General features: G+C 41.5%; 2 protein-coding genes across 4 annotated transcripts; both read left to right on the top strand.

Annotated features, from left to right (window-relative positions):
- The first annotated feature begins 118 nt into the window (after positions 1-118).
- On the top strand, positions 119-3,971 carry LOC127357661 (uncharacterized). The gene is made up of 9 exons (XM_051390002.1): positions 119-1,037; positions 1,158-1,326; positions 1,481-1,606; positions 1,775-1,980; positions 2,112-2,364; positions 2,666-2,773; positions 2,864-3,007; positions 3,101-3,180; positions 3,296-3,971. Exons 1-9 carry the CDS (start codon positions 1,033-1,035, stop codon positions 3,498-3,500), a joined length of 1,296 nt encoding a protein of 431 aa, XP_051245962.1. The 5' UTR covers positions 119-1,032; the 3' UTR covers positions 3,501-3,971.
- A 759-nt stretch (positions 3,972-4,730) lies between these two features.
- LOC127357871 (RNA-binding protein 24) lies at positions 4,731-22,837 on the top strand. 3 transcript variants are annotated; one of them, XM_051390413.1, is made up of 8 exons: positions 4,736-4,954; positions 6,485-6,653; positions 6,735-6,847; positions 8,069-8,200; positions 8,370-8,564; positions 13,165-13,288; positions 13,674-13,728; positions 20,175-22,837. In XM_051390413.1, exons 1-8 carry the CDS (start codon positions 4,883-4,885, stop codon positions 20,524-20,526), a joined length of 1,212 nt encoding a protein of 403 aa, XP_051246373.1. In that variant the 5' UTR covers positions 4,736-4,882; the 3' UTR covers positions 20,527-22,837. The 3 variants fall into 3 exon arrangements, with proteins under 3 accessions (XP_051246374.1, XP_051246373.1, XP_051246376.1); XM_051390414.1 differs by lacking the exon at positions 8,069-8,200 and having other exon boundaries at positions 4,731-4,954; XM_051390416.1 differs by lacking the exons at positions 4,736-4,954; positions 6,485-6,653; positions 6,735-6,847; positions 8,069-8,200; positions 8,370-8,564 and adding an exon at positions 11,336-11,948.
- The last annotated feature ends 661 nt before the right edge of the window (positions 22,838-23,498 follow it).

Genomic DNA, 23,498 nt, shown 5'->3' with positions numbered 1-23,498 from the left:
TTTTTCGTACAGGACCCACAGTGTGTATTGCATCTGAACAAATGACTTGGCTGGCTGATATTAAAATATTACATTATAAATTTTTATTGGCACATATTGTATAAAACGTTATTTGAATTGATCCTTATGAGAAATGTTAAGTATGTATTAAAAAGCTGATTTATGGTCAAAGTTTTTAACTCTGAATTATCGATATTTGTCTGGGGCTCTAGTGTGTTTACATAAAGCAGTAAAGTTGAAAATGAAAAATAAAAAATGAAAACAAATATAGGTCTTTTTTTCAAGGTAATAATCTATCATGTTTAATTACACTAAACTACACTGTTTAATTACACAAATTAATGCAGTAAATACAACAGCCCTGCAATAAAGGCTACCTTCTAAAAGGTTATAATTTAGATTATACGGATGAACTGTGTGTTAATTCTGGAGGCTGTAATTTGTGGTGCTGTTGAACTGTATTGTGTTATACCAAGAGGTTTTAGTAATATTTAGGATTTGTTACTTTAAATGGAGTATTTTTACTTTGACTTTAAAGGTTAGAAATACTTTCTCTGCTGCTGGCAAGAAGCTAAACAGGGTCAAGGGGCCAACAGCTTTGTGATGTTTCTCTCCCCTCCTTCCTCCTGTCCACTACTCATTAAGTTGAAAAATGTCCTGGTGATCGGGGGGCCTTTGTTCCATATCATAAACCTATATGAAAAAATGGATTATGGGAGATGATCGATCAGTGGGAATCAAACTTGTGATCTTTGTTGAAGTTAGGCCGTAGTGTACATATAAAAACATGTGTGTATTTATATGTAAACAACTTCCATATAGAACACGTGAGGCTTCTGTGTTCTTATTTATGCAAATGAGCTGCTCGTCATAGTTCCGGGTGCTGATGTCACAGTGAACATATTCCAAATGTTTGCACACTTTCTGAAACAGACTTCACTTCTTGTTCTGACTTCAACTGAGAGAAAGCGTTACAGCAACTAACCTTTTAGTTTCTAAATTCCTGTAGTTCATCCATCAAAAAGACAAAATATGTGGTGAGTACATCTCTAAAAAACCTGCTCAGCATTTGGTTCAACACTGAATACACTTCAAGTCTAAGAGGAGAGAGAAATCAATGTTTTTATGAGGTCATAAATGTTTTGACACACTGTTAGGCATTGTCGTGCACCGAAAGAGGACCAGACGGGCTCAGGGGTCAGATTCACTCTGCCTGTCCTGTCCGCCAACATGAACCTGCTGTCCAGCAGACCGCAGCTCCAGAGGAACAACGTGCTGAAGCTTGACGAGGAAATCGTCTGTGCCCTGGGTCAAGATATTTCACGGGTAATGAACATCAACTGATCCTCCCATCATATTGTTACAGTTAATAATCTGACTCATGTTCCTGTGTTCATCTGTGCAAAATCTGTGCTAAATGTAAGGTTAACTGCATTTGTTTTGCAGTGTATTCATTTGTGTGATGGGTTTTTTTTTGTAGATTCCCTCTGCCACCCGTAGCTCAAGGAGGCATCTGGGCTCTCGCCATACGGAGGTCAGCCAGTGGCAGGCCCAGATATCTGAGAGCATCGGGCGAGTGGACCGGGAAATCACTGCAGTGGAGCAGGTACGTACACACAGTACATATAAATACTTTACAAGTTACTTATTTGACACACTTAAAAAGTTAATAGCAGGACACTTTACTAATAAAACCCCTGTAATTCAACAAATTTTCTTCTTTTACTCCTTAAATATCGGTCTTCAACATTGCTCTTGCGTAAACACCATTAAGGTGAAAGACACCGCTGAGGCCTGTCTCCAAGAGAAGCAGCTGTACAGTCAGCTCATGAGCAACTGCGTGGCGATCGGTAACAGTTTGAGCTCAGCAGTCCTGAGACAGGACCGCGTCCTCACTGAGCTGCAAAGGGAAGAGCAGCTGACCAACGAGATCAGAGAACTCCTCCAGAAGCAGATCTGCATCCTGCTCAAAAACCTCAGGTCCGACAGACATTCAGTTGTAGTCTTCTGCTACTTGATTAACCTCTTAATTCAAAGCATTCTCCTGAGCTGTATGTCTGCATTATGATCACTCTGCACTCAAACCTCCCTCTGTTGTGTGTCCCCTCCAGCTCTCTGAAAGAGGTCCACGCTCAGCTGCTGGCAGATTTCCGGGACAAGGGTGAAGCCATCAGGATCACCACCAAATGCATCGCCTATGACCTCAATACCCTGAGCTCCCGGCTCCCCGCCGGTCAATACAAGCCCAACCATGTGAGCTATGACAAGTGGCTGTCCCACTGCAAAGACCTGAGGCTGACGGCTGATAAACTGGTTAAGGACTCTTCTTCCTTCAGGGGAAACTTGCGCTTCACCCTGGCAAATGTAAGACAATGTTGACATTACCTCAAAATTCCTGACCTGACCTGAGTCTGAGGACGGTTTTGTACATATTCAATTTGTTTCATCTCAAAGATTTAAGTTTAAGTCATTAAGTAGAGGACTGCTTTGCTATCTTGCCATCAGTCTAATCAACTTTTGTCCTTTCTTATTCATAGAAGTCTATTTACCTTTACATAAAGGGAGGAATATCCTCCAAATAAACACTGACATTCTGCAAATATGATCAGAACTAGTAAAATAAGGTGGTCTCTCATAACCTTTCTGATATATGTGACTATTCCAGCTGAAAAATGCCCAGGTCCGCCAGTCCCGCAGCTCACAGGATGCCCTGAGGAAGAAGATTAATGAGCTCAGCAGGATCCAGGATACACTCATCTGGGAGCGGCAGCAGGTCAGTCTACCAGGTTGTAGTCACACTTTTACACAATCTACAATCCACAGAACAACTGTACTTGACTTTTTGTGATGTTTCTGTCTCCAGATACGAGATGAGATTGCTGATCTGACAACGGACGTACAGAAACTGCTGGGTCAGATCAGGAACTGTGATTCCAAGCTGCACAAGGTCACCCACCGCCTAGACATCCTCAACCAGAGACCCAGACGTGAGCTCTGCCTGGACCAGGTAAGTGCCTCACCGTGTAATGACATATGGTTGCAGTCAGAAACACATAAAGCCTTAAATATAATAATTCTCTTCCTGTTCCTCCTCCTGCAGCCCTACATCAGCCTCACACTGGAGAAACATGACCTGGTAAAGATGGCAGCTGGACTTCGCCCAGTACTGATGCGCTCTCAGTAAGTCTGACTGTTCGCCAAGGTCACAATTTTACCTCTTTAATGATACCAGACAGTAGCCATAGCCCGTTATCTTCTTTATCCTAAACATATGTATGTCAAACTTCCTCTATAGGCAGGACCTGGAGCTCTCTCGCAGGCATCTGATGATCTTGGAAGGCAAACTGGCCAAAAATGCTCAAGCCCAGGAGGTGGAGCAGAAGTGCCAGAACCTGCACCAGAGTTTCCTGCCTGCTCTGGACACCATTGTGGTCCTCGCCAACAAGCCCAGGCTGCACACGGCCATGGGCCACTCCAGCGCTCACTCCTACCTACAGTAGAGCCTGGTAGGGTGCGTTAGCACTCTGCTGCACACCTGTGGTGTCGCACAAATATAATAAAATACTTCAAAGCAAAGCAAAACTACATTGGCTTGTGTAGAATCAGTATGTATTAGTCTGAGCCTCCAGGGCAGTTGTCTGCTTTACCCAGCTGGGAATCTGATTCCAGTCATTTTAAATGTAATATATGAATACTTTCAGGAAATAGCTGAAATAAATACAGGACTCACCACCACTACTTTATTCCAGGGCCTGGCGGTGTCAGATGCTTTGAATTAAGCATTTAGACCTTCACAGGGAATTAAAATGTACAGACAGTACACTGAAATAACCTTTAACATTTGTACAGTGTTGAACTTTTGGTGGTGTTTGGGTATGGTCTCAGTGTCTGGATGGACTCAGTTTGACCTCACACAATACTTCCTGGCTACAACCCTCAATCCCATGAATTAAATGTAACTAAAAAATCAACTGTTGAGGTAATAACTTTGTGAACTTAAGTGTGTGCAGTATTTTATATGTCTAGGATTAAAAAAAAAAATGTATATATTATTTCAGTTCATAAATCATCATATAATCATCAAAGATTTGAAGTTATTGTCACATAAAGTAGGCTATAGTTAACAACTTAACTACACCAGTAACAATTAGAGTTTAATTAATTACTATTTTGCTAATTAAGTCATTACAAGTTGTTTTTATCTTACATCATCTGTTTTGACAGGTAATGTAATAATTTGCTTTAACTAAGTAAATTCAACTCAAGTGGTAACATTTGTGTAAAGAAGATGCAGTTAAGTTTAAGTTTATTATAGCTAGATATTGATCCATAAATATAATAAAATAAATAATGTGAACACATTGTAAATATGTTTGGAGAAATGCTGCATATGACTGTAATTTACTGACTAGTTTTAAGTTCAATTTACTGAATGGAATTGGTAAAATGGACTTAATTTACCCAAGTTACTGAACAAATACCTGAGTTAGTTAAGTTGTTTGAGTTCATAAACCTAAATGGTTTAAGGTTAAACTCACCACAGTGTAAAGAGGATAAAGAGGAGGAATAAAGGCTGTAAACACGGTGTTTTGTAGGGTCCTGACCCGGTGGTCCTGACTCTGACACCCACAGCTTGTCCCTGGGTGTCACTTCTTAAACCGGGTCAGATTTATTGTAGCAACGGCCCTTAGCAACGCACCGGGTCCATGGAGACTGTCTATGTCTGTCTCTGTGTGTGTGTGTGTGTGTGTGTGTGTGTGTGTGAAGGAATGCGAGGCTACACGGGTCAAATAACAGAGAGAAAACACACCGAGGTGTAATTAAAGCTGACTATCTATGAGTTTTATGGACTTATTTCACACACCGCTGCTGTGAGGTGAATATGGGATGCGGCAGCTCCACAAACACCGACGTGGTCCAACCGTTGAGACCGGAAGAGGTGAATGGAGACGAGGTAGGCTCCGTCTCACACGACCCGCCACTTCCATTGAAGCTCTCTAAAACTGTGGAGTTCAAAACTAGTGTTAGTGGTCTAGATAAATAGTTTATAACAGTATCTAAAAGATGTATAAAAGTTAGTAAGTAAGTTAGTTACATTTGGGCAGATATTTAAAAATAAGAGCCGTTACAGGTGTTACGGCGAAATCTGTGTACCGTTAAAATGTGTGACCTTAGAGGAAGAGTCACTAATTTCTATTTCTACTACTGATTCAATGGTTTTTATTATACAAATATAATAAAATACAGCAAAAAATACAGCAGTGAAAGAATAGCAATATAGCAGTATCACAATGTAAAAATACTTTATTAAAAGTAAAAGTCCTGCATATTATCAGCTAAATGAAGTATCATCAATAAAATTGCCCATTATGTAGACACTATAAAGTCGAATCCCTTAATTGTTTTACCGTATAATGCCATTAATAATGGTATAATTGAGATATGTTAATGGCATCTTAAGGGGATAGATAAATGAATGGTTTTCAATACATTAAGGTGTTTGGTGTTTGTTATGGATTTATAGTTTGAGGGGTTTATAACAAGAAAACCATCCCTGCATTTTTATCTTTATTTGAAAATTAAAGCTCCTTTAAGGTATAAATTAATGTACGGTTCTCATGTTCTTTGGTCAATTAGGAGGTTTATACCCCTTAAAACCCCTTAAACCGTCCCTGTAATGCATTCAAAAGTCAGCATCTTAATATATATTTACATATAGATTTTGGGTGAACATCTGAATTTGAACCTTCATTAAAAAATAGTATTGCACACTAAAAATGCCTATTAAAGGCAAGATACTTTTTAAGTGAAACTTTTATATTCTATATCTCTAATTTTATTATTGCTTCTGATGAAGTGTCCATTGCCGACATGTATTGCTATTGTTTGCTTAACTGATGAATTGAAATGTAAGCAGTATTTTAATGCTGTAGGTGATCCAGGTGGAGCTCATTTTTACACCATCTCAAAAACATCATATTGAAATATATATGATGGTAATGTTTGTATACAAACATGATCATGTTGATCATATGATTGTGTTCTATACAGAAAATCTTGATCTGCAGCTGTCAGATTAATATAGAGGAGCACAATGTATAATATTTCCCTCTAAAATTTTGTGTAGTAGAAGTATACAGTATATATATATATATAGTTGTATAAAATGGAAATTCTCAAGTAAAATATCTCAAAATTGTACTTGTAACCGTTGATAACTTTGCCCCTGAATATAGATAAAATTGCTAATCAGCTCACAGATTTTCACTGTTATGCTTTGTACTAATGTCGAACTCTGAGATGATGTAATTTGTAGGTGTTACCCGCTGTGTATCATCGTTGTTCCTGAGTTACTGTGCTCATGACAATGTGTCAACACACAGATGTCACCATGACAATATCATGTCTGGGATACCGTATAGAATCAGATCAGGATATAGAAATATATCTTTTGTGCATTTATATTGTGTCTCTGTGCTGTCAGGATGAGACAGGAAGTAAACTCGATGGTCGTGGAGACTCGGCCGTGTCAAAGGGCACCACGGACAGCGGGGTGGTGATGGAGAACAGAGAGATCCCTGTGTTACCTGGAGCAGTGCCCAGAAAACTACCTCCTCTAACATGTGTCAGAGAAAGTGAGGCTGCACAAGATGGTGAGTATGTGCCCCAAACAGACTGTGACACTGGAGAGAAAATCCAAACAACTTGAAGCATTTGGATTTCGTCTCTCTCAGGTTTACGCCCAAAGTCCAGTGAGATCCTGGAGGAGCTGCTGAACCAGGGCATCATCCCAGTGGGACAGACCAGGGAGAGGGGCAGCGGGGCTGGAGAGGCCTATAGCATCATGGTGGGTATCTAGTGCACACTGGTCAAAGGTGTAAACATGCTAACACAACTTCGACCATTCTTAAACATCAACTACTTTAGTATAAGTTGTCCTGTGTATACAAAGTCAGTCATCTACCAAAAAACTATTAGTAGCAAGGTATTCTTTCCAAAATATTGTGATAAAAACTTTGTAAGCAGTTACCTATTAACACATCCCGCAGTTATGGTGCAACATTAGCATTCATCTGAAGTCATGTTTCTGTCCCACTGAGGCCAAAAGTCATTTCCCGTTTAGCTCAGTGTTTGTTCTACCAACTGCTGAAGGAAACTAGCTGCTCAATGCTCCACTATGTTCACCAGCAAGTCGGTAACTGCTTGTCGGCTGTTTGGTGGGTAGTGTATGTTGGGTTTTTAGAGCCAAAATAATAAAGCTACAAGCCGGGAAACCATAACAGTTAGCTGTACTGTTACTGTAATGCATTGAATATAACATGAAATATCCATAAAATATGTCACTTATTCAGGGGTCATCAGTTTACTCAATCATAGAAAAGTTATCCCTTAAAAAGGTTCTCTAAATCCGTCATCTACTTAGATTTAAATACATTAATGATAAGCAGTAGATGCTCAAACAGCAACGAAATATGAAAGATGATCAATAGTGGGTCCAATGGGTGGCTAGTTCTGGCCTTATCTACCAGTACAGGCTCACCACCACACACAGGTAATAAGTACAGGCCTTTTTCATAACATGTCGCATTTTGACCTGAAAAATCTCAGGTGTTACTATGACATCAATGACTTTCCCAATTAAATGTCCCAATAGGCTATTCCAGTGAGCCAGCACGAACAAAATCAGTGCGCTGCACTGAGCACACCTGTTAATAGCTGCACCTGTGCTTTACCTGCTAAGACAGGTCAATAGACATACGGTGTACGGAAAACTGAAAGACTCTCTGACTGGCCACCCATATGAAAATAGTTTGGCTCTGTAACACTAACTGATGTCCTGTAAGAACACAAAATAAAAAATAATTCCCAAAGATTGTAATATAAGTGATGAAGTGCATATTCGTACAGCATCGTTCAAACTCATCTTTTACATGTAGAGGAGGTCAGTCAGTTTCAGGGGAACTACAGTCGCCTGTGATTGAGATTGTCTGTCCTCTGTCTCCCTCTGCTGTGTGTGTGTGTGTGTGTGTGTGTGTGTGTGTGTGTGTGTGTGTGTGTTGTGTATCAGCTAGATGACACGGAGGGGGTCAAGCGAAGACCTCCTGCGAGACTGGAGTCCCTGAAGGCCAAGAAGGAGCAAAGTCTCCCCAGCAAAGAAGAGATGGAGGAGAAGATAAGACTTGCTGAGGAGAGACGCAAGGTGCAATGTGTGTGTGTGTGTGTGTGTGTGTGTGTGTGTGTGTGTGTGTGTGTGTGTGTGTGTGGATTGTGTACACCTCAGCTCTCTCTGCCTCCCTCTCACAGTTCTATTTTTCTCTCTCTCTCTCTCTCTCTCTCTCTCTCTCTCTCTCTCTCTCTCTCTCTCTCAGTTAAAGGAGGATGAGCTCAAGGCACGTTTGAGGAACAAGTCGGCCCGTGTGCGTGGCCCTGCCCCCACTTCCAGCACCGAGGAGGACGAGGCCCTCACCCTTGTGGAGCCGCTACAGTCCCCTCTCACCCCGGACCCCGTAGATCCACCGCCTAGCAGCCAGATCGCACGCCGGGAGGCCGAGGGCGGAGAGCGGGTGAGAGAGGCTGGAGGTGACGGCAGGGAGAGTAGAGATAAAATGGGCAGAGTAGACAGGAGAGATGAAGGAGGAGAGAGCGGGGAGGACAGAGAGGACGGTGCAGGGAGAATACATGAGCATAATGATGGGAAAGAGGAGGAGGAGGAGCTGACCCAGGTGGAGGAGCTCAAGAGGGATCAGCTCCTTGCAGACCTAGGGGAGCTGGAGAATGATTCTAGCTTTCAACGTGCAGGGGACGACAGAGAGGAAGTATTTTAAATGAAATGAGCCATGAATCAACACTAAGAGAGGAAACAGAGAGACGGGGTGGGAGCCAAAATCATTCCTTTTGCACAAACAAGAGGCCTGTTGAAACTTGTTAAAAGAAACATGTAAGGAAATGTGTACAGTATGTGTTGTTTGGGGAGAAATGAACAGATGTAATTAAGCTGTGATTGGCCCTATAGTTGAAACTGTTATAATATTTCCACTGCAGGGAGGCGTATCAGGTGTAAATTATATTTTAGTTTCGTAATAAGCAAAAAGGAATATGAGGATTTTTCTTTCCAATGCAATATCATTTACCTCAGCAATGCTTTAATACACATGACCAAGACTTAATGTTCTTGCCAACATTCAAAATACATTTAAATGAGATTTTTTGTTTTCACGTTTAATTTTGCATGTGAAGGGTGTATTCTGTGCAGTTGTTCTGTTGGACAGAAGGTGGCGCTGTTTCAGTGGGTTAAAGTTTGTAGCACAGCTCCCTGAAGCCAGTGGACCTCATCCATGAGATAAGTTACAATGAGGAGGTTTTGGCAGCATGTTGAAGAAGTGCTTTGTGTGAAAAGACGTGTACGGTGAAGTTGTTACTGATAAATAAAAGCTGATGTTTCCCTATGTGTTGTTTGAGGGTCGCTCAGTTATTTGTCAGAATGTGAAAATCTTTAATGAAATTAGTTCATTAACCAGAGCTTGATTTAACTTTTTCAGAGATGTTGTTGAGTGGTTTTGAGTACAATCATAGTGTGACTGAGCTGTGAGTATTCAGCTGTTGCAGCGACCTTTGACCTCTCTGGCTGACAGGTGTCTGCTACAGCCCAGAGTTACAGTCTCAGCTCCCTACAGCCTTTTGTTTTTATTAAAGTAAAAAAATAAATCCCACTTTGATTGTTTTGAAGATGTGTATGTCTTAATGAATTTACAGCTGAAACACATTTATAAAGTTATTTTGGTGACACGTTCACTGAACACGAGTGAGCTGTCGGAGTATCTCTGAAGATTATTGGAAATTAAGTATAATTAAAGCTTTCAAAAGGAGGAGGGGGCACAGCCTGTTATTGTATAAGAGGATTCAGACTAGTCAGCATGTTGCACATGAACAGAAAACAACAATTGGACGCAACCTGACCGGATCCCCATTGTTGAGCCTGGGAAACTCGACACTGGTCCCCATTTTTTCACGACTCCACTCGGACTTTAAAGCGCGTGTGGCTGCATGAATAAAACAGAGAGTGAACAGAGACACCGCAGAAAGACGCTCTATCAGGTTGCACTCCTTTGTGATCCGGAGTCCTGCTGTGGCACTTCACATTCAGATGGATGCGACAGGATGTGTGTGGAGCCTCCTCATACTGTTTCAGAATACAGATTTTGGTTCTAGTTTTAAAATATATCAGCCCATAAAGGAGACAAATAACCAGCCAAACATGCTTTTACACCCAAAGCTGGAAAGCAAATGTAAGGCCAATTGTGGACCTTTTGCTTGTGGCCCAGTTTAATGAGCAGCAGAAGATCTGACACTCTCTTTTTTTCCCCAACAACAAATATGAAAACATGAATGATGTTCCCGTGTGCAAATGTGCCATCTCACCGTGTTACACAGGATATATAGGGCGCTCACAGAAGCTGCAGCCGCCATGAAAGATTAACAGCAGAGTTCCCTCTCACATTACAGCTGAATTACTCATCCTGGCTGTTCAAAAGGACATCCATCCAGCAGTCAGCTCGGTGGAGAGGAGCTTCACAAGATATTTTAATCATTGATGTTCAGAGACTCTTGATTGAATTGATCTCTGACTCCTTTACTTGAACCTCTCCCATCATAATAGCTGTGAGTAACTCGACGACGCACGGCGCGTTTAATTATTAATTATTAAAAGGTGATCGCCATCTTTTTTAAGACAATAAGGGCTGATTCAGTCAAATGTTTCCATCTCAAGAATCCCCCCAAAAGAGATAAACATCGTAAAACCACTTGTTAGAATGTAGTGGATATAATTTTTCATTGACTTTAAAGTGAAGGAACCATTAAAAACAGCAATGTTTCCCCACGCGTTCAAACTCAGGGCACAATCTGCACAGACAGTATGCATTATGGCTGCCTGCATGGACACAGAAACTTGCCAAAACTCTGTCAACCCCCCCCCCCACACACACACAAGTGGAGTGTCTTGAAGGCTGATACTTCCAGTCGAGTCTCAAAGCTGCACCTGTCTGCTCACTGCTGGGATGTGTCTGTCCCCGAGCTGTCCACCCTCTGACCGGCTGTTTCTGCTGGAGTCATAATCCACGCAAGCCCACGGGGAACACGGGACAGACATTTTCCACGGAAAAAGTGCAAACCTGGTGTTTATTTTATCTCACCAAAGAGAGAAAATACTTAACCAACATATTCATTTACAAGGCTGTGAAAGACATTCTCTCAGTTTGATTCATTCTAATTAAGTCCTCTCTCTCTTTGTTCAGTGGAATCAGGTTTTGTTGCCCCCCCTGATGGTTAATTAAACGTGATTCTAGTAAAGACAACCCGGATCTGTTTCGTTGAAGGAGCTCCGACGCGTTCACACTGTGCAGGTCTCCCAGCTGTTTGTGCGCGCTGGTGGGCGGGCAGAGATGGACTGAAAGCTGGGTGGAGTTAGGAGCAGCGCTTTTAGGAATGGGTCCCAAACCTATTTAGTTAGACAGCAGAGTTACCAAGAAGAGCTGGAAACACCTGATGGTCTCTCTGGGACAATCCGCTCCATATAACTCCCCTCTTTAACTGTCGGAAGATAAATCTACCTCCAGGCTTAATTTTTTTTTGTCGAGTTTTTGTTTTGTTTTCTCTTCTGAAAAAGTAACAGAGCCAGCTGATCTCTCTTTCTCTCTCTTTTCATCCAAATAATTACTGATAAGGAGACATTGCACTATTCTTTTTTTTATTGTTCCTATTTATTGTACTTTGCACTAACGATGCACACCACGCAAAAGGACACGACCTATACGAAGATTTTTGTCGGGGGTCTTCCCTACCACACCACGGATTCAAGTCTCAGGAAATATTTTGAGGTGTTTGGTGAGATTGAAGAAGCGGTGGTCATTACCGACCGACAGACCGGCAAGTCTAGGGGTTATGGATTCGTAAGTATCAGTTAATAAAAGCACGTTTGTCACTTTTACGCAACTAACTTTACACTTTTTTACGCACGTAGGAAAACCCCAACCCTCCCCTCCCGCGTCTCCGTCAAAGTGAGCGGCTGTTGCTGCCTGTTACAACATCATGACTAACTTTAATTTATCTGCAGTCATGGGATGTTTATGTTTTTCACAAGCTTACTTTTTGCCACTGGCTTCTGTTGCAATCTCGCACCCACTAACTTGTTGCGCGTCGGTATGCGCCCGGACACGTTTTTAAAGCGAGCTGCCCTCACACTGACAGCTCTGGTGGGTCGAGGGAAGAAAAAAAAAAAATCTCACGATGATGTCTTGATGTCCGCGGATAGTGCTGGTTTCATCATTTCCAAAGCTGTTTACAACTCTGCTCGTAACGTTAAAATATTTTGCTCCCACTTGTTATAAAACCGACTGACAAAATGTGGAGACAAAAAAATAACCAGCAGCTCCGCGCTACTCAGATAGTGTGTTTTTTTTAGATGGTATATTTCAGTTTAATTGAGTTATACGAACAGATGGGGTTATAATTATAGTATAGTATACATGCAACAGGGCTGCCAGAGAGGGATCTAGAACCTTATTTGGCTTCTTCAGAGCCTCTTTAATAATGTGTGAGAGGTCCAGTTGATGGTGTACAAAGTTGCAGAGTCATCCCTGATGTGCTCAAATGTTGTTTGTTCCATTTATAACATCTAAAATTGAGATTTTATTACAACTTTTGCTTAAATCCTTTTTAAATTGTTTTTACGACATCATATTTATGCATTATACGTCTTCCCTTTTCTGTGTTTTCTCCTCAAAACTCACTCTTTCATCCAGGTCAGTGAGGAGTGAGTGTGAAGCTCTGAGCAGATTATTAAAGTTTGTTGTTGTAATGGGAGAGATAATGGAGCCATGTTCAGTCAGTCATCTCAGTGCTGGCTCCCATTCACTGCTGATAGTTTCAACACAACCACATGAGGGTGATGGATGTGTGTGTGCTGCCAAATTCTTGCTGTTAATGAAGGACACATACACAGAGAGAAGGAGGGTTAACATACACGCACCTCTTACACTCACACCTGTATTCTCTTTATTACAAACACACAGTCACTTTCCCATCAGCTTATGATGCTTTTAGACATACTTATTGTACTTCACTTACACACCTTTCTCTTTCTCACGCTCTGTGTTTTTTTTTCAGGTGACGATGGCGGACCGCTCGGCTGCAGACCGGGCCTGCAAGGACCCCAACCCAATCATTGACGGCAGGAAGGCCAATGTCAACCTGGCCTACCTGGGAGCCAAGCCTCGGGTGATGCAGCCAGGTAAAGAAAAGAGGATCAATACAGCATATTTAAGTATATAAAATATATCTTTTCAGCCAGACATGAGCAGATACTGTCGTTTAAAGAGCATATTTTAAAGATGAATAAATGAGACGGCATTTTTAATTAAGTGTCTTTGTTCCCACACTGTTGGTTTGGGAGTGTGAAGTTTTATTGGCAAAGCAGCACAAAAGAAAATCAAGTCAATCCTTCCTGATTTGACCTCAGGGTTCATTTGTTTTTTAGGGAGCTGCAGCTGATGTAAGAACGTGTAAGGAGGTTATTGGGTTATAAATACTCGCCTCATGTTATTTAGCCCATTAGTGAGGAAAGGTTAATGCTTTCTGAACTCACTTTATCGTTCATTACCTCTTCTGTTTTGTAGGTTTTACCTTCGGTGTTCCCCAAATTCACCCTGCGTTCATCCAAAGGCCTTATGGGTAAGTACTGTCTACATGTATTTAAGAGGAATGTTGGGATGTGCACAATGTTTACGTAGAGATTAAATAATTCAAACATATTTTAATTTAATTTTAATATGTGATAATTGATACTATCAGTATGATTTTTTTTTTTATCTCTTATCCTTTTTTCTCCCCAAACCTAATTGATGGCTGATAATTAGAGGTGGACATTAAGTTGTATGTATCTTTGTCCTATGTCACTGTCCACCAACAGCTAGTCAAACTGCCTTTTCTAGGTTTGCCTGTTTGTAAAAAATGTGTGTGAGTGTGTATACATACTCGTGTGTGTGTGTGCGTGCGTGTATACTGAGTGGACAATGATGGAAACTTCTAGCCTGACTCAATGTTATCTATCTTTCTCTGGTTCGACAGGCTCGCTCTCGGTTAAACTAACTGTGCTGGTTTGTGGAATAGTTCTGCGAACATAATCACAGATCAGAGAAAGGAATTACCTGTAGACTCAAACACACACAAACAAGCTCTCGAAATGGTGATTATAGATGCATGTACGTGGGTTTTGACCTTTTTTTTATTTTATTTTAATAGAACTTAGAGCTTTGTGTGCGGTTATGAAGTGGTGTTGTTAGCTAAACCGTGTGCTTTCTTACTTTAATGACCAAAAAAAAAAAAAAAAAAAAAAGCTGGATTGATTTTTGGGGTGTTCTTTTTTCTTTTTTTTGTGGAAGCGTGTTAACTTTGCCAAGGAAGAGCAAAGTATTTTTTTTCTTTTAGCTTGTGGTTGACCTGTTTTGTTTAACAGGATGTGCTGTTTAATGTGGATTTTTTTGACTGTCTTGTTGGAGTGAGTGGTGAATTTTCTGTGTGATTTCATGTCCCCCCCCCAATCACCTCCTTACTCCCATTCCTCACATCACTGCTTGTGTGTGCTTATAGCATCTTCCTGGTGTTACTTTCTCACATTAACACAATATAGCAGCAACACATTAACTATGAACAGTGTCTCTCTTCGCCATATTAGTGCTGGTTCACTCTGTCCATTCATTACAACTACTGTCTTCCTTCCTGTCTCTATCTCTCTTTGTCTTTGCTCTTCTCAATGTCACATGTGTGAGACTTGTGGTCATGTAGTGCCATTTACCAATCAGACATGTATATGTGGACGTATAATGAATGAATGACAAGCCTATCAGTTATTATGTGAGCTCTAGTCGTAACAGTATGTGCACTTGTGTGTGTACATGTTTGGTTGTATTGGTATATGTGAGTATGTGCACTTATTGTGTTTGTATGTGTGCGTGTGTCTTTGTCCGTTCACGTGCACGCTCATTTTCAGCTCAGCTCACCAAAGTCTCCAGTGTGACACAAACAAATGTCTGGATGTCTCTCTCTCTCTCTCTCTCTCTCTCTCTCTCTCTCTCTCTCTCTCTCTCTCTCTCTCTCTAAGCAAGCTTTCGTCACATGGGCTCGTGGTGTTAAGGAAAACAAGCGCACCCATTGTGCCACACAAAGCCCCAAATGCTGACGCTGCAGTCGCATGAAGCTATGTTGTGTGTGTGTGTGTGTGTGTGTGTGTGTGTGTGTGTGTGTGTGTGTGTGTGTGTGTGTGTGTGTCTGTGTGTTGGGGGGGGGTCTGGTGACAGTGCGGGAGCATCTCTCTCTGTCATATAAGAGGAGAGCAGGGGCCATTTAAACAGGGTCAGAGTGGGTGCTTTAGGGGCCACATTAACCTACAGCCTTCCCACGTGCGTATAAACACATCTTAACCACTGTTTTTGAACCAGAACCAGTTCATAGTTCGTAGTTAGCACATCAATTATGCGTACAAAATGTATGGAAGCCAATTACTGGCTAAACACAAAACAAGTTTGAGCACTATTGAAGATTTGAGAGTGTGCAGGGACAGATTAATAATCGGAGAACAAGGATACAGTTGGGAGTGTAATAATACAAGACAAAGTCATCAACTAGATTAAAGAATATCCTGTTTTCATGTATTGGCAAACATTTATTGTCAGGTTTGCCCATTTGTGTTCCTCTCACGCAAACTCAAAATGAAAGTTTTCTTATGATGAAAACTCCAATCAAAGCCCAAAATTACACCATCAGCTTGCCTCACATCTGTACAGAACAACATCCTCTAGTCTAGACCGTCAAAAAATTCCCCCAAAAAGCACCATTAGAAAAAAGGAAGAAACAAAGAATCCTGTCTAGTAATTAAGTTTCCATCTTTACACCTTCATCAGGAAAAATTAAACAGCGCTGGCACCATAGAGGTGGGACAAAGAGTTCTGCTTATTCTACATTGCAGCATTTTTGCAAATGTCAGTAATTGAACCAAGTAGGTACATCTAATAAAATCAATTCAAGGACATTATGTTGTTAACTATACAAATCTGCCTAATGAAAAGGTAGATAATATATCTAAAAGACTTTAACTGTACACTGATCCTACCAGCTATATGTCCTATTTTCCAAAATCTGTTCCATATGACCCTCAAACTTCCTCAAACTAAAACATCAGGAAATATTGGAGACTAATCTCCATGTCAGGATTTTGAATTTAAAACCTTCACTTACAAAACTGTCAGCGTACTCTGCAATCTTATCTCGATTACAGATTTAATTAGTTTTGTACTCAGTTGGTCATTTTGCCGTTAATAAACTTTAATTAGTGACAGATCCACACAAACTACCTGATCAAGTAGCTTTCTATATGTGGATTACGACTCAAGTCTTGCTGTACTTTAAGTGAAACTACACAGCAGGTCTGTGTCTCGGTCATAATAACAAAAGTCCAACAAAACAGGACAGGTGTGTGTACTGCCAATCTCTCACACTTTCATGTTGCGCAAACACATCTTCTCGCACACATTAGATCCTCTCAGCTCAGTGTACGTTTGTACTTGTGCTCTTTCACTCAGCGGACGGTATGCACGATGGTAGGGAACCTTTATTTAGCCTTGAACTTTAATGACCGCTCGGTTGTGTGAACACGACATTCCAGACACACACACACTGTAGGCACCAGCATGGCTTCATAATATACAGTTACTGTGATATTTCTGATTTTCTTATTTTACTCCCAGGTAAAAGAGGGCGATTATTTATTTGAGGGCACACTGGGACCCATTGGGATAGGCCAGCCAGGGCTTTGCTTCCCATGGCTGAAACCTTTGCTTATGCCACGTGTGTGTGTGTGTGTGTGTGTGTGTGTGTGTGTGTGTGTGTGTGTGTGTGTGTGTGTGTGTGTATGATTTTCAGTCTAACTGATCACGCCATAGATACAGTGGTAGAGGGGAATCAGAGACAGCAAGGTTACACCCCAAAATGCTCTGAGCCAGGAGTTATATTTCAAGAGCAGTGGAGATGGTCAGACGGTCAATAAATAGTTACTGTCTGAGCTGCAGCCTCTATACTCAATCATATACAGTAGCTGCTGTTAAAAAGGTTATACTGAAAGTTTGGGGGAATCCCAGATGACCTCTTGAGACTGATTGAAAGGCCATGAAAGGGTTAATTAGTAGCTCTGTTGCACTTTTATAACGTTGTAGGACTCATAATGGATATCAAATCAAAATGGATGTAGCAGAAGCACAGATATCATCTTTTTTATTCCACACAGTCTGTTTCAATACCTGGTGCCTACATTACCCACAATGCAACTTGACCACCGACATTTCAGTTAGAGATTCAAGTTGTTATGCTAGTAGCAGCTAATGTAGCCTTGAGGAGGTCTAGTAACTCCACCCCCAAAGATTTATGTAATTTTCAAATGTGTAGCCTTCAGCCCTAATTGTGGAGACATTAATGGCTTCCTTCACATATGTAGTAGTACTGTAGTGCTGTAGTCAAGAACACCTTTGTCAAGTCCAAGACCAGGACTAGTCCAGACCAATTCGAAGCCGTGTCCAAATAAGAGAGACAGATTCAAGACCGAGCCAGAAAAAAAAGAATGCTTTTGCCTTTGCCAATGAGATGAGTTTTTGCAGACGATGGCCAAGTCTGAGACAAGTCCAAGTGCAACCAACAAGTCCAAGACAAGTCCGAGACTATAGAAAAAATGGTAGTTCTCCCCAGACCTGTAAACTTTTGTGAAATTCCCCATTAGGTCATCATTTTTTTTTTATGGCCAAAGACCACACGGTCATTGTAAATTGACAAACACCGTTATAACGCCAATTAAATTAATTAAAATTGCCATTTTATATTACCTCTACTGTATACAGTAGCTGTAAGTCAAACAAAGTGAAACAAAACATTAAAAAGTTTGCATTTGCAATCATTGCATGAAAGAAATGTTAAAACCTGATCAGTAATCCTCACAGTCCATCATGGGTTTCATAGATAACAGTTTAATAGCTGCATTGCAAAAACAACAGTCTTATACTGTAAGTTATTAAACCAGCAAACAAAATTTATGAACGATCGTAACAATGTGTGACCATGAGTTACAGTTGCGGTATGGATCGGCGTTCAATCAGACTAACATCAGCTTTTATTTACATATTGGATGATGGCCAGTCAGTGTGTCATCCACCTCCAGTTTCACTTCTGAAACAGACAGGAAATGTCTCTCCACTGTTTTGTGTGGGAGTTTCTTATTCAGCCAGTCTTACAGATGTCTTAAAGCGTCCTCTAAAATCCTCCTGGAAACCTGCCTTACCCTGCTGAGTTTCATTAGTGCTGGTTTCACAGAAGAGTTTCAGTGTCACATGAACATAAAGTCCTGTTTCTGAGCATTTTCCAATTACACTAACTCTGCAGAAAACACCAGCTCTGCTCAATGCAGACATTTTCTTACTGGCTTACTTCAAAGATTGGTCTAACCTGTGTGTGTGTGTGTGTGTGTGTGTGTGTGTGTGTAAAATATTGACCTCTGCTCTTTACTGACAGCCACACCAAACCTCTACAGACCCACTTACTCACATTATACCTGCCCTTTTTCTTTTTTGTGTCTTTTCATTTGAGTGATTGTGCCGTGCCCTTGTTGTTGTCGTCATTTCTGTAATCAGTCTAGTCGAGGTGGACTATTTTTACATATTTCTTCCTCTCTGACGCCTTGCTCTTGTTTTGTTTTTCCTGTTTTTCTCCTGGCACACTGTTTTCAGTTGCGATGTGGGTTGGATTGGATAATGGCGTGCTGACAATAGGGTTGCCACGATAGATCCTGCCTTTCAGCGTTTAACATTTTCTGCACCTCCTCTCTTCTCTCCTAATCCAGACTCAAAAAAGTGACCACCTGATGTTCATTTATGCAGACTCAGCTGATTACATTTGGTTTCCTTGATTTTTTTTTTTTCTCAGCAGATTTTTGAGCCACCTTCACTCACACTCCTCACCTACAGTCACATAGCTGTTGTTGGAGCCCTGCGCAACAAATATCAGATTGTTTCTGTCCAGCCTGATGCTTCTCATTCCATTTGAATTAAAGTCAGATTGAATTTGACTTTTCTTTTATCTTCAAAGTGGAGGGATTTTTTTTTCTCAGGACAAAAAAAACTAAAAATTCACACCAGATCTAAAAGCTTTCAAGTTTTTTCTTCTTGCTTCAACCTACAGTCAGAAGTTGACACTTCTCTGAACCACTAGTGTACATTTCAAAAGCTCCCCTCACGCTTGCTGTCCGGCTGAGTTTCCAGACCTTATAGAGTCTGGGGGGCTGGATAAGGCTATGTCATGGAGGGCAGAATGTGCTCATTGTTCATAATTGTTTATTTAATCGAAACATCCCTCTGGGTGTGGAGCCTAGTCCCAGCTCCCCCCGCTGCCTCCCCGGCTCTTTGTCCCGACACAGAGGGGGAAATGGCCAGCAGCGTCCCTTTTTGAAAACTGTCCAGCTGTCAAAGTGGCAGTGACATTTTCACAATGCTTCCCTGGGCTCATCTCCTCTGTCCGCACCCCCCCGCCCCCGGCACTGTAAGCCTCCCCTCCCTCTCCTCCCCACCCGCTCGCCCTCCGGCAGGCAGAGGGGACGGCACCAGAGCCAAATCCACATGTGACGGACAAACAAGCTGCAGGTTGCAGATCCCCAACTTAGTCTTTTCATCTCACCTCCCTCTGCCTCACACTGTCTCCACAACCACACGCTCAAAACTGACCATAACAGAAAATATGATAACGTGTTCCCATGTTGTATCCCACAAAGAACATGACCTCCTCCAAATGTAGTCATAAAAATGTGATCTTTCAGTAGACCCAGAGGGTGTTCAAAGTTTTCCTCACCTTCCAGTCTTCTTTTCACAGAGAGATTTCTATTTTGGCAACCCTATATTGTTCTAATCCCTACTAGCAGGCATTTCCTTGGTGTTCTTGACTGGTGGATTGGACTGGGGCTGGTGGTGGGAGGTGGGAGGGCGCTTGGCCGCAGTGTGATGGAGTTGGGTTTGGGTTTTAGGGTGGGAGCTATCACTCTCATACTGGGTGAATCAAACTAACCTGGCACATGTGTGTTTGTTTCACAGCATCCCGGCCCACTATGTGTACCCTCAGGCCTTCGTACAGCCTAGTGTGGTCATCCCACATGTGCAACCAACAGCTACTGCACCCGCCACCGCTTCCTCCCCCTACATCGACTACACCGGAGCTGCCTACGCGCAGTATTCTGCAGCTGCTGCCAGCGCAGCCGCCGCAGCTGCATACGAGCAGTATCCGTACGCCGCATCCCCTGCCGCCGCAGGCTACATGGCTACCGCTGGCTATGGCTATGCAGTCCAGCAGCCTTTAGCCACCGCTGCCCCGGGGTCAGCGGCTGCGGCAGCCGCTGCGTTCGGTCAGTACCAGCCTCAGCAGCTGCAAGCCGACCGCATGCAATAGCAGCCACTGCAACCACTGGACATGCAGAGCGAGGAGGAGGCCCGCCCCCCGCCACAGCTGATTGGTCACGAGAAGGAGCAGCGAAGGAAAAGGAAGAGGGAGTGGCCTTAAGGGTGGGCATGTCAGCGACTCAGAGGCAGAGTTGCTTTAAAAAAGGTGATGATGATGATGATGATGATGATGATGATGATGGTGAGGTGGGAACTTTTTACAGTAACTTTCCAACTTGCTGTGCTTCAACCAAAAAACGAGAAAATGAAAAAAAGTCGCAGAACAAATAATGGAAAGTGATTTACTATTATTATTGTTGTTGTTATTACTATTATTATTATTATCATTACTATTATCATTGTAGTAGAGTACTTATTTCTAGAGAAGAAATGCAGGAACTAATCCCTGTGGTATAGGTGTTAAACTAAGCCTTTAAGTCCTATTGCTGTCTTTAACGTTAGTTTAGGAAACTGTTCTCTTTTTTTCACTTGTGGTTTTCCACAAGTGTTTTTGGTTATTTGATGCCCTCATAACATTTATATTTATTACTGTTATTGTTACACATTGGGGGCTCTTCTTGTTCTTTTTGTCTTGTCAAGTGCATTTTTTGGAGTTAATATTTTCTGATAATCAGGGAAATGGAACCGTTTCCAACGTGTTAGCTATTATTATGTGACCTCTGTCAGGAAGTCGAAGAGTCGTAACTCGTCGTGTCACACATATTTGAAGAACTACCTTTTTATCTTCCTGATGCTGAATGTCCCTTTTTTTATTATGTGTCTCGACCTCTTGACCTATGCAAAGCAAACAAATCAACAGGAGACAAAAACAACAAAGAAAAGAAACAAAAAACTGAAAACGTCATCAACTCTGACTTGATTCTTGGACTAAAGAGGGACTTGGCAAACAAAACAAAACGCACTGACAAAAGGAGAGAGGTTGAAAATGGCTTCAGACAATGAGAAACACTAAATCAGTCGCTTTTCCACATGTTTCACTCACACGTACACTGACACACATGCATCCAGAGTTGCACACATAGCAGTCAAAGACAAAGGCAGCACAGTTGTGTGTTTCTCTGTGGCTCTGGGATGGAGAGAAAGAAAAAGAGAAAGAAAGAGGGAGAGAGCAGCTGCTGGTGGGGGTGAACAGAGCCGCTCCAGCGCCACACAGACAGATCACTCTGGAAAGAACGCATCACTTGTGCTCGTTTGTTGAGCTGTCACATTTTAATCCCCAGGCCGGGCCCATTTGGGAACCAACTTCACACCCCTCCACCCAGCACAGAGCCCCACAGCATAGCCTCACCCACTCACACCCACCCCCCCGTTCAGTCATTCAGCTCTGCAGCTGTCAGCACTTCCACCTCTGTGCTGCTGTAGTCTGGTGTCAGGTACACACTCACACAAACACACACGTTCAACCAAAGCCACCCCAACAACTGGCCTGCCTCATGTCTGTCAAGAACACCAGGTGGGGTGGAGAGAGGACGGGGGGTTTGACTCTTTGACATTATGTTGGTCTGTGTGCCTTAAAATTTTTACTGCTATTTAAGAGAGAAAAAAAAAACTGAAAAAAAGAGAGAAATGTTCTATTTAAGATATTTATTTTTGAGAGTTGACTATGTTGACGCTCTGAGAGTAGAGACTTAGTGGCGGTACTGTATTAATATCATTATGTACTCATCTCAAGGCATATATAAGTTATTGATTAGTTTTAGTAATAATATTATTATAATTATTATTATTATTATTATTATTATTAACATACTCAACCAAAAATGTTGATGTAGGAGTTATTTAAGATACTGTTATGTGCACTGTACTTTTATTTTTTATCTTTTTGATTCTTTAGAACATGACATTACATATTAGCTTAATGCCTTTATGCCTTTTGTAGGGAAGAAACTTTATTTAAATGCAGGCCTGTTTGCATGCAGATTGTACTCTGCCTCTTCTGTGTTTAGATGAGAGGAAAAAATAATAACAATTTTCACAAAAAACAAGCGAAAATGCTGCTTTCTCCACTAGAATGTATAGTCGTCGTCGAGGTTTCAGTAGCTGTGCTTCTTTTGCTTAATATTCATCAGATGGGCTATTTTACACTGTTGGGAATTTTTATACTTGAACTATTTCTTACAAGGGAAATATGAAAAATAAATGACAAAAAAACTTTTTAAGGAAGCTTTTCATTGTCACTGGATGAAGGCATGTAAAGTGTTACTATTTAAATGCAAAGGTCCTGTTGATATTAAAACCTTTACTTCAAGAATTTCAACTTCATTTACTCAAAATTGGAATAAAATGTTCTATATTTAAAACTCTTGGTGACATTTCTTTGCATGACGGCTCCGATTAAACTGAGGTTTCACGTCGGGTTATTTTAATGTTTACATACATCCAGAATCTGTGTGATCTTCCTCCATATGTAGGCTTTCATCCTTCTACACATACACCTATGAATATAAGTCATATACTCCCTTTGTGCCTGCTATGTATGGAAGTGTTCAATATTGAATAAACACAAAATAACACAAAATAATCCGAGAAATTTTGTGCAAACCAACAATCTCTGGAAAATCATTAAAACTCTGACTGATTATTATTATTATTTTCATAATAACACTTTTACTGGATAATAAAGTATAATAAACAGCAGTGATGTCACCGATGCCCCTTTAAGCCAATCACATCCTCCTAGCGAGCGCAACAGATGCTACCACATATAGCTAGTTAGCACCTGTTAGCAAGAGCAACAATGTGAAAGGAAATAGCTCGAATAAAACACAATGCACAGAGACAGTGACTACACCTCTCCCTTTATTCACCTGAACAATGATACCTACGTAGCCGCTAACTAGCTAAGCTGGGTGGTGAAGAACCAGTGTTAGCAGCGTTAGCAATGTTAGCCAGCTGTTGGCTAGAACAACCACAGAAGAAGTGTCCGTCTGTCTTTTCGCTCTGCACAGAGTCGTGTGTCTT

This window comes from Dicentrarchus labrax, unplaced genomic scaffold, assembly GCF_905237075.1.
Source record: "Dicentrarchus labrax unplaced genomic scaffold, dlabrax2021, whole genome shotgun sequence".
NCBI lineage: Eukaryota > Metazoa > Chordata > Actinopteri > Moronidae > Dicentrarchus > Dicentrarchus labrax.
This window is presented reverse-complemented; position numbering and strand designations above follow the sequence as displayed.

What these genes read in the sequence shown, in the direction of transcription:
- LOC127357661 (XM_051390002.1), top strand. An exon ending in TGGGTCAAGATATTTCACGG is followed by an intron (nt 1,327 to 1,480) that starts GTAATGAACATC and finishes TTTTTTTTGTAG; the next exon opens with ATTCCCTCTGCCACCCGTAG. An exon ending in AAATCACTGCAGTGGAGCAG is followed by an intron (nt 1,607 to 1,774) that starts GTACGTACACAC and finishes AACACCATTAAG; the next exon opens with GTGAAAGACACCGCTGAGGC.
- LOC127357871 (XM_051390413.1), top strand. Translation starts at nt 4,883, where the DNA reads ATGGGATGCGGCAGCTCCACAAACACCGACGTGGTCCAACCGTTGAGA. An exon ending in AAGAGGTGAATGGAGACGAG is followed by an intron (nt 4,955 to 6,484) that starts GTAGGCTCCGTC and finishes CTGTGCTGTCAG; the next exon opens with GATGAGACAGGAAGTAAACT. An exon ending in TTGCTGAGGAGAGACGCAAG is followed by an intron (nt 8,201 to 8,369) that starts GTGCAATGTGTG and finishes TCTCTCTCTCAG; the next exon opens with TTAAAGGAGGATGAGCTCAA.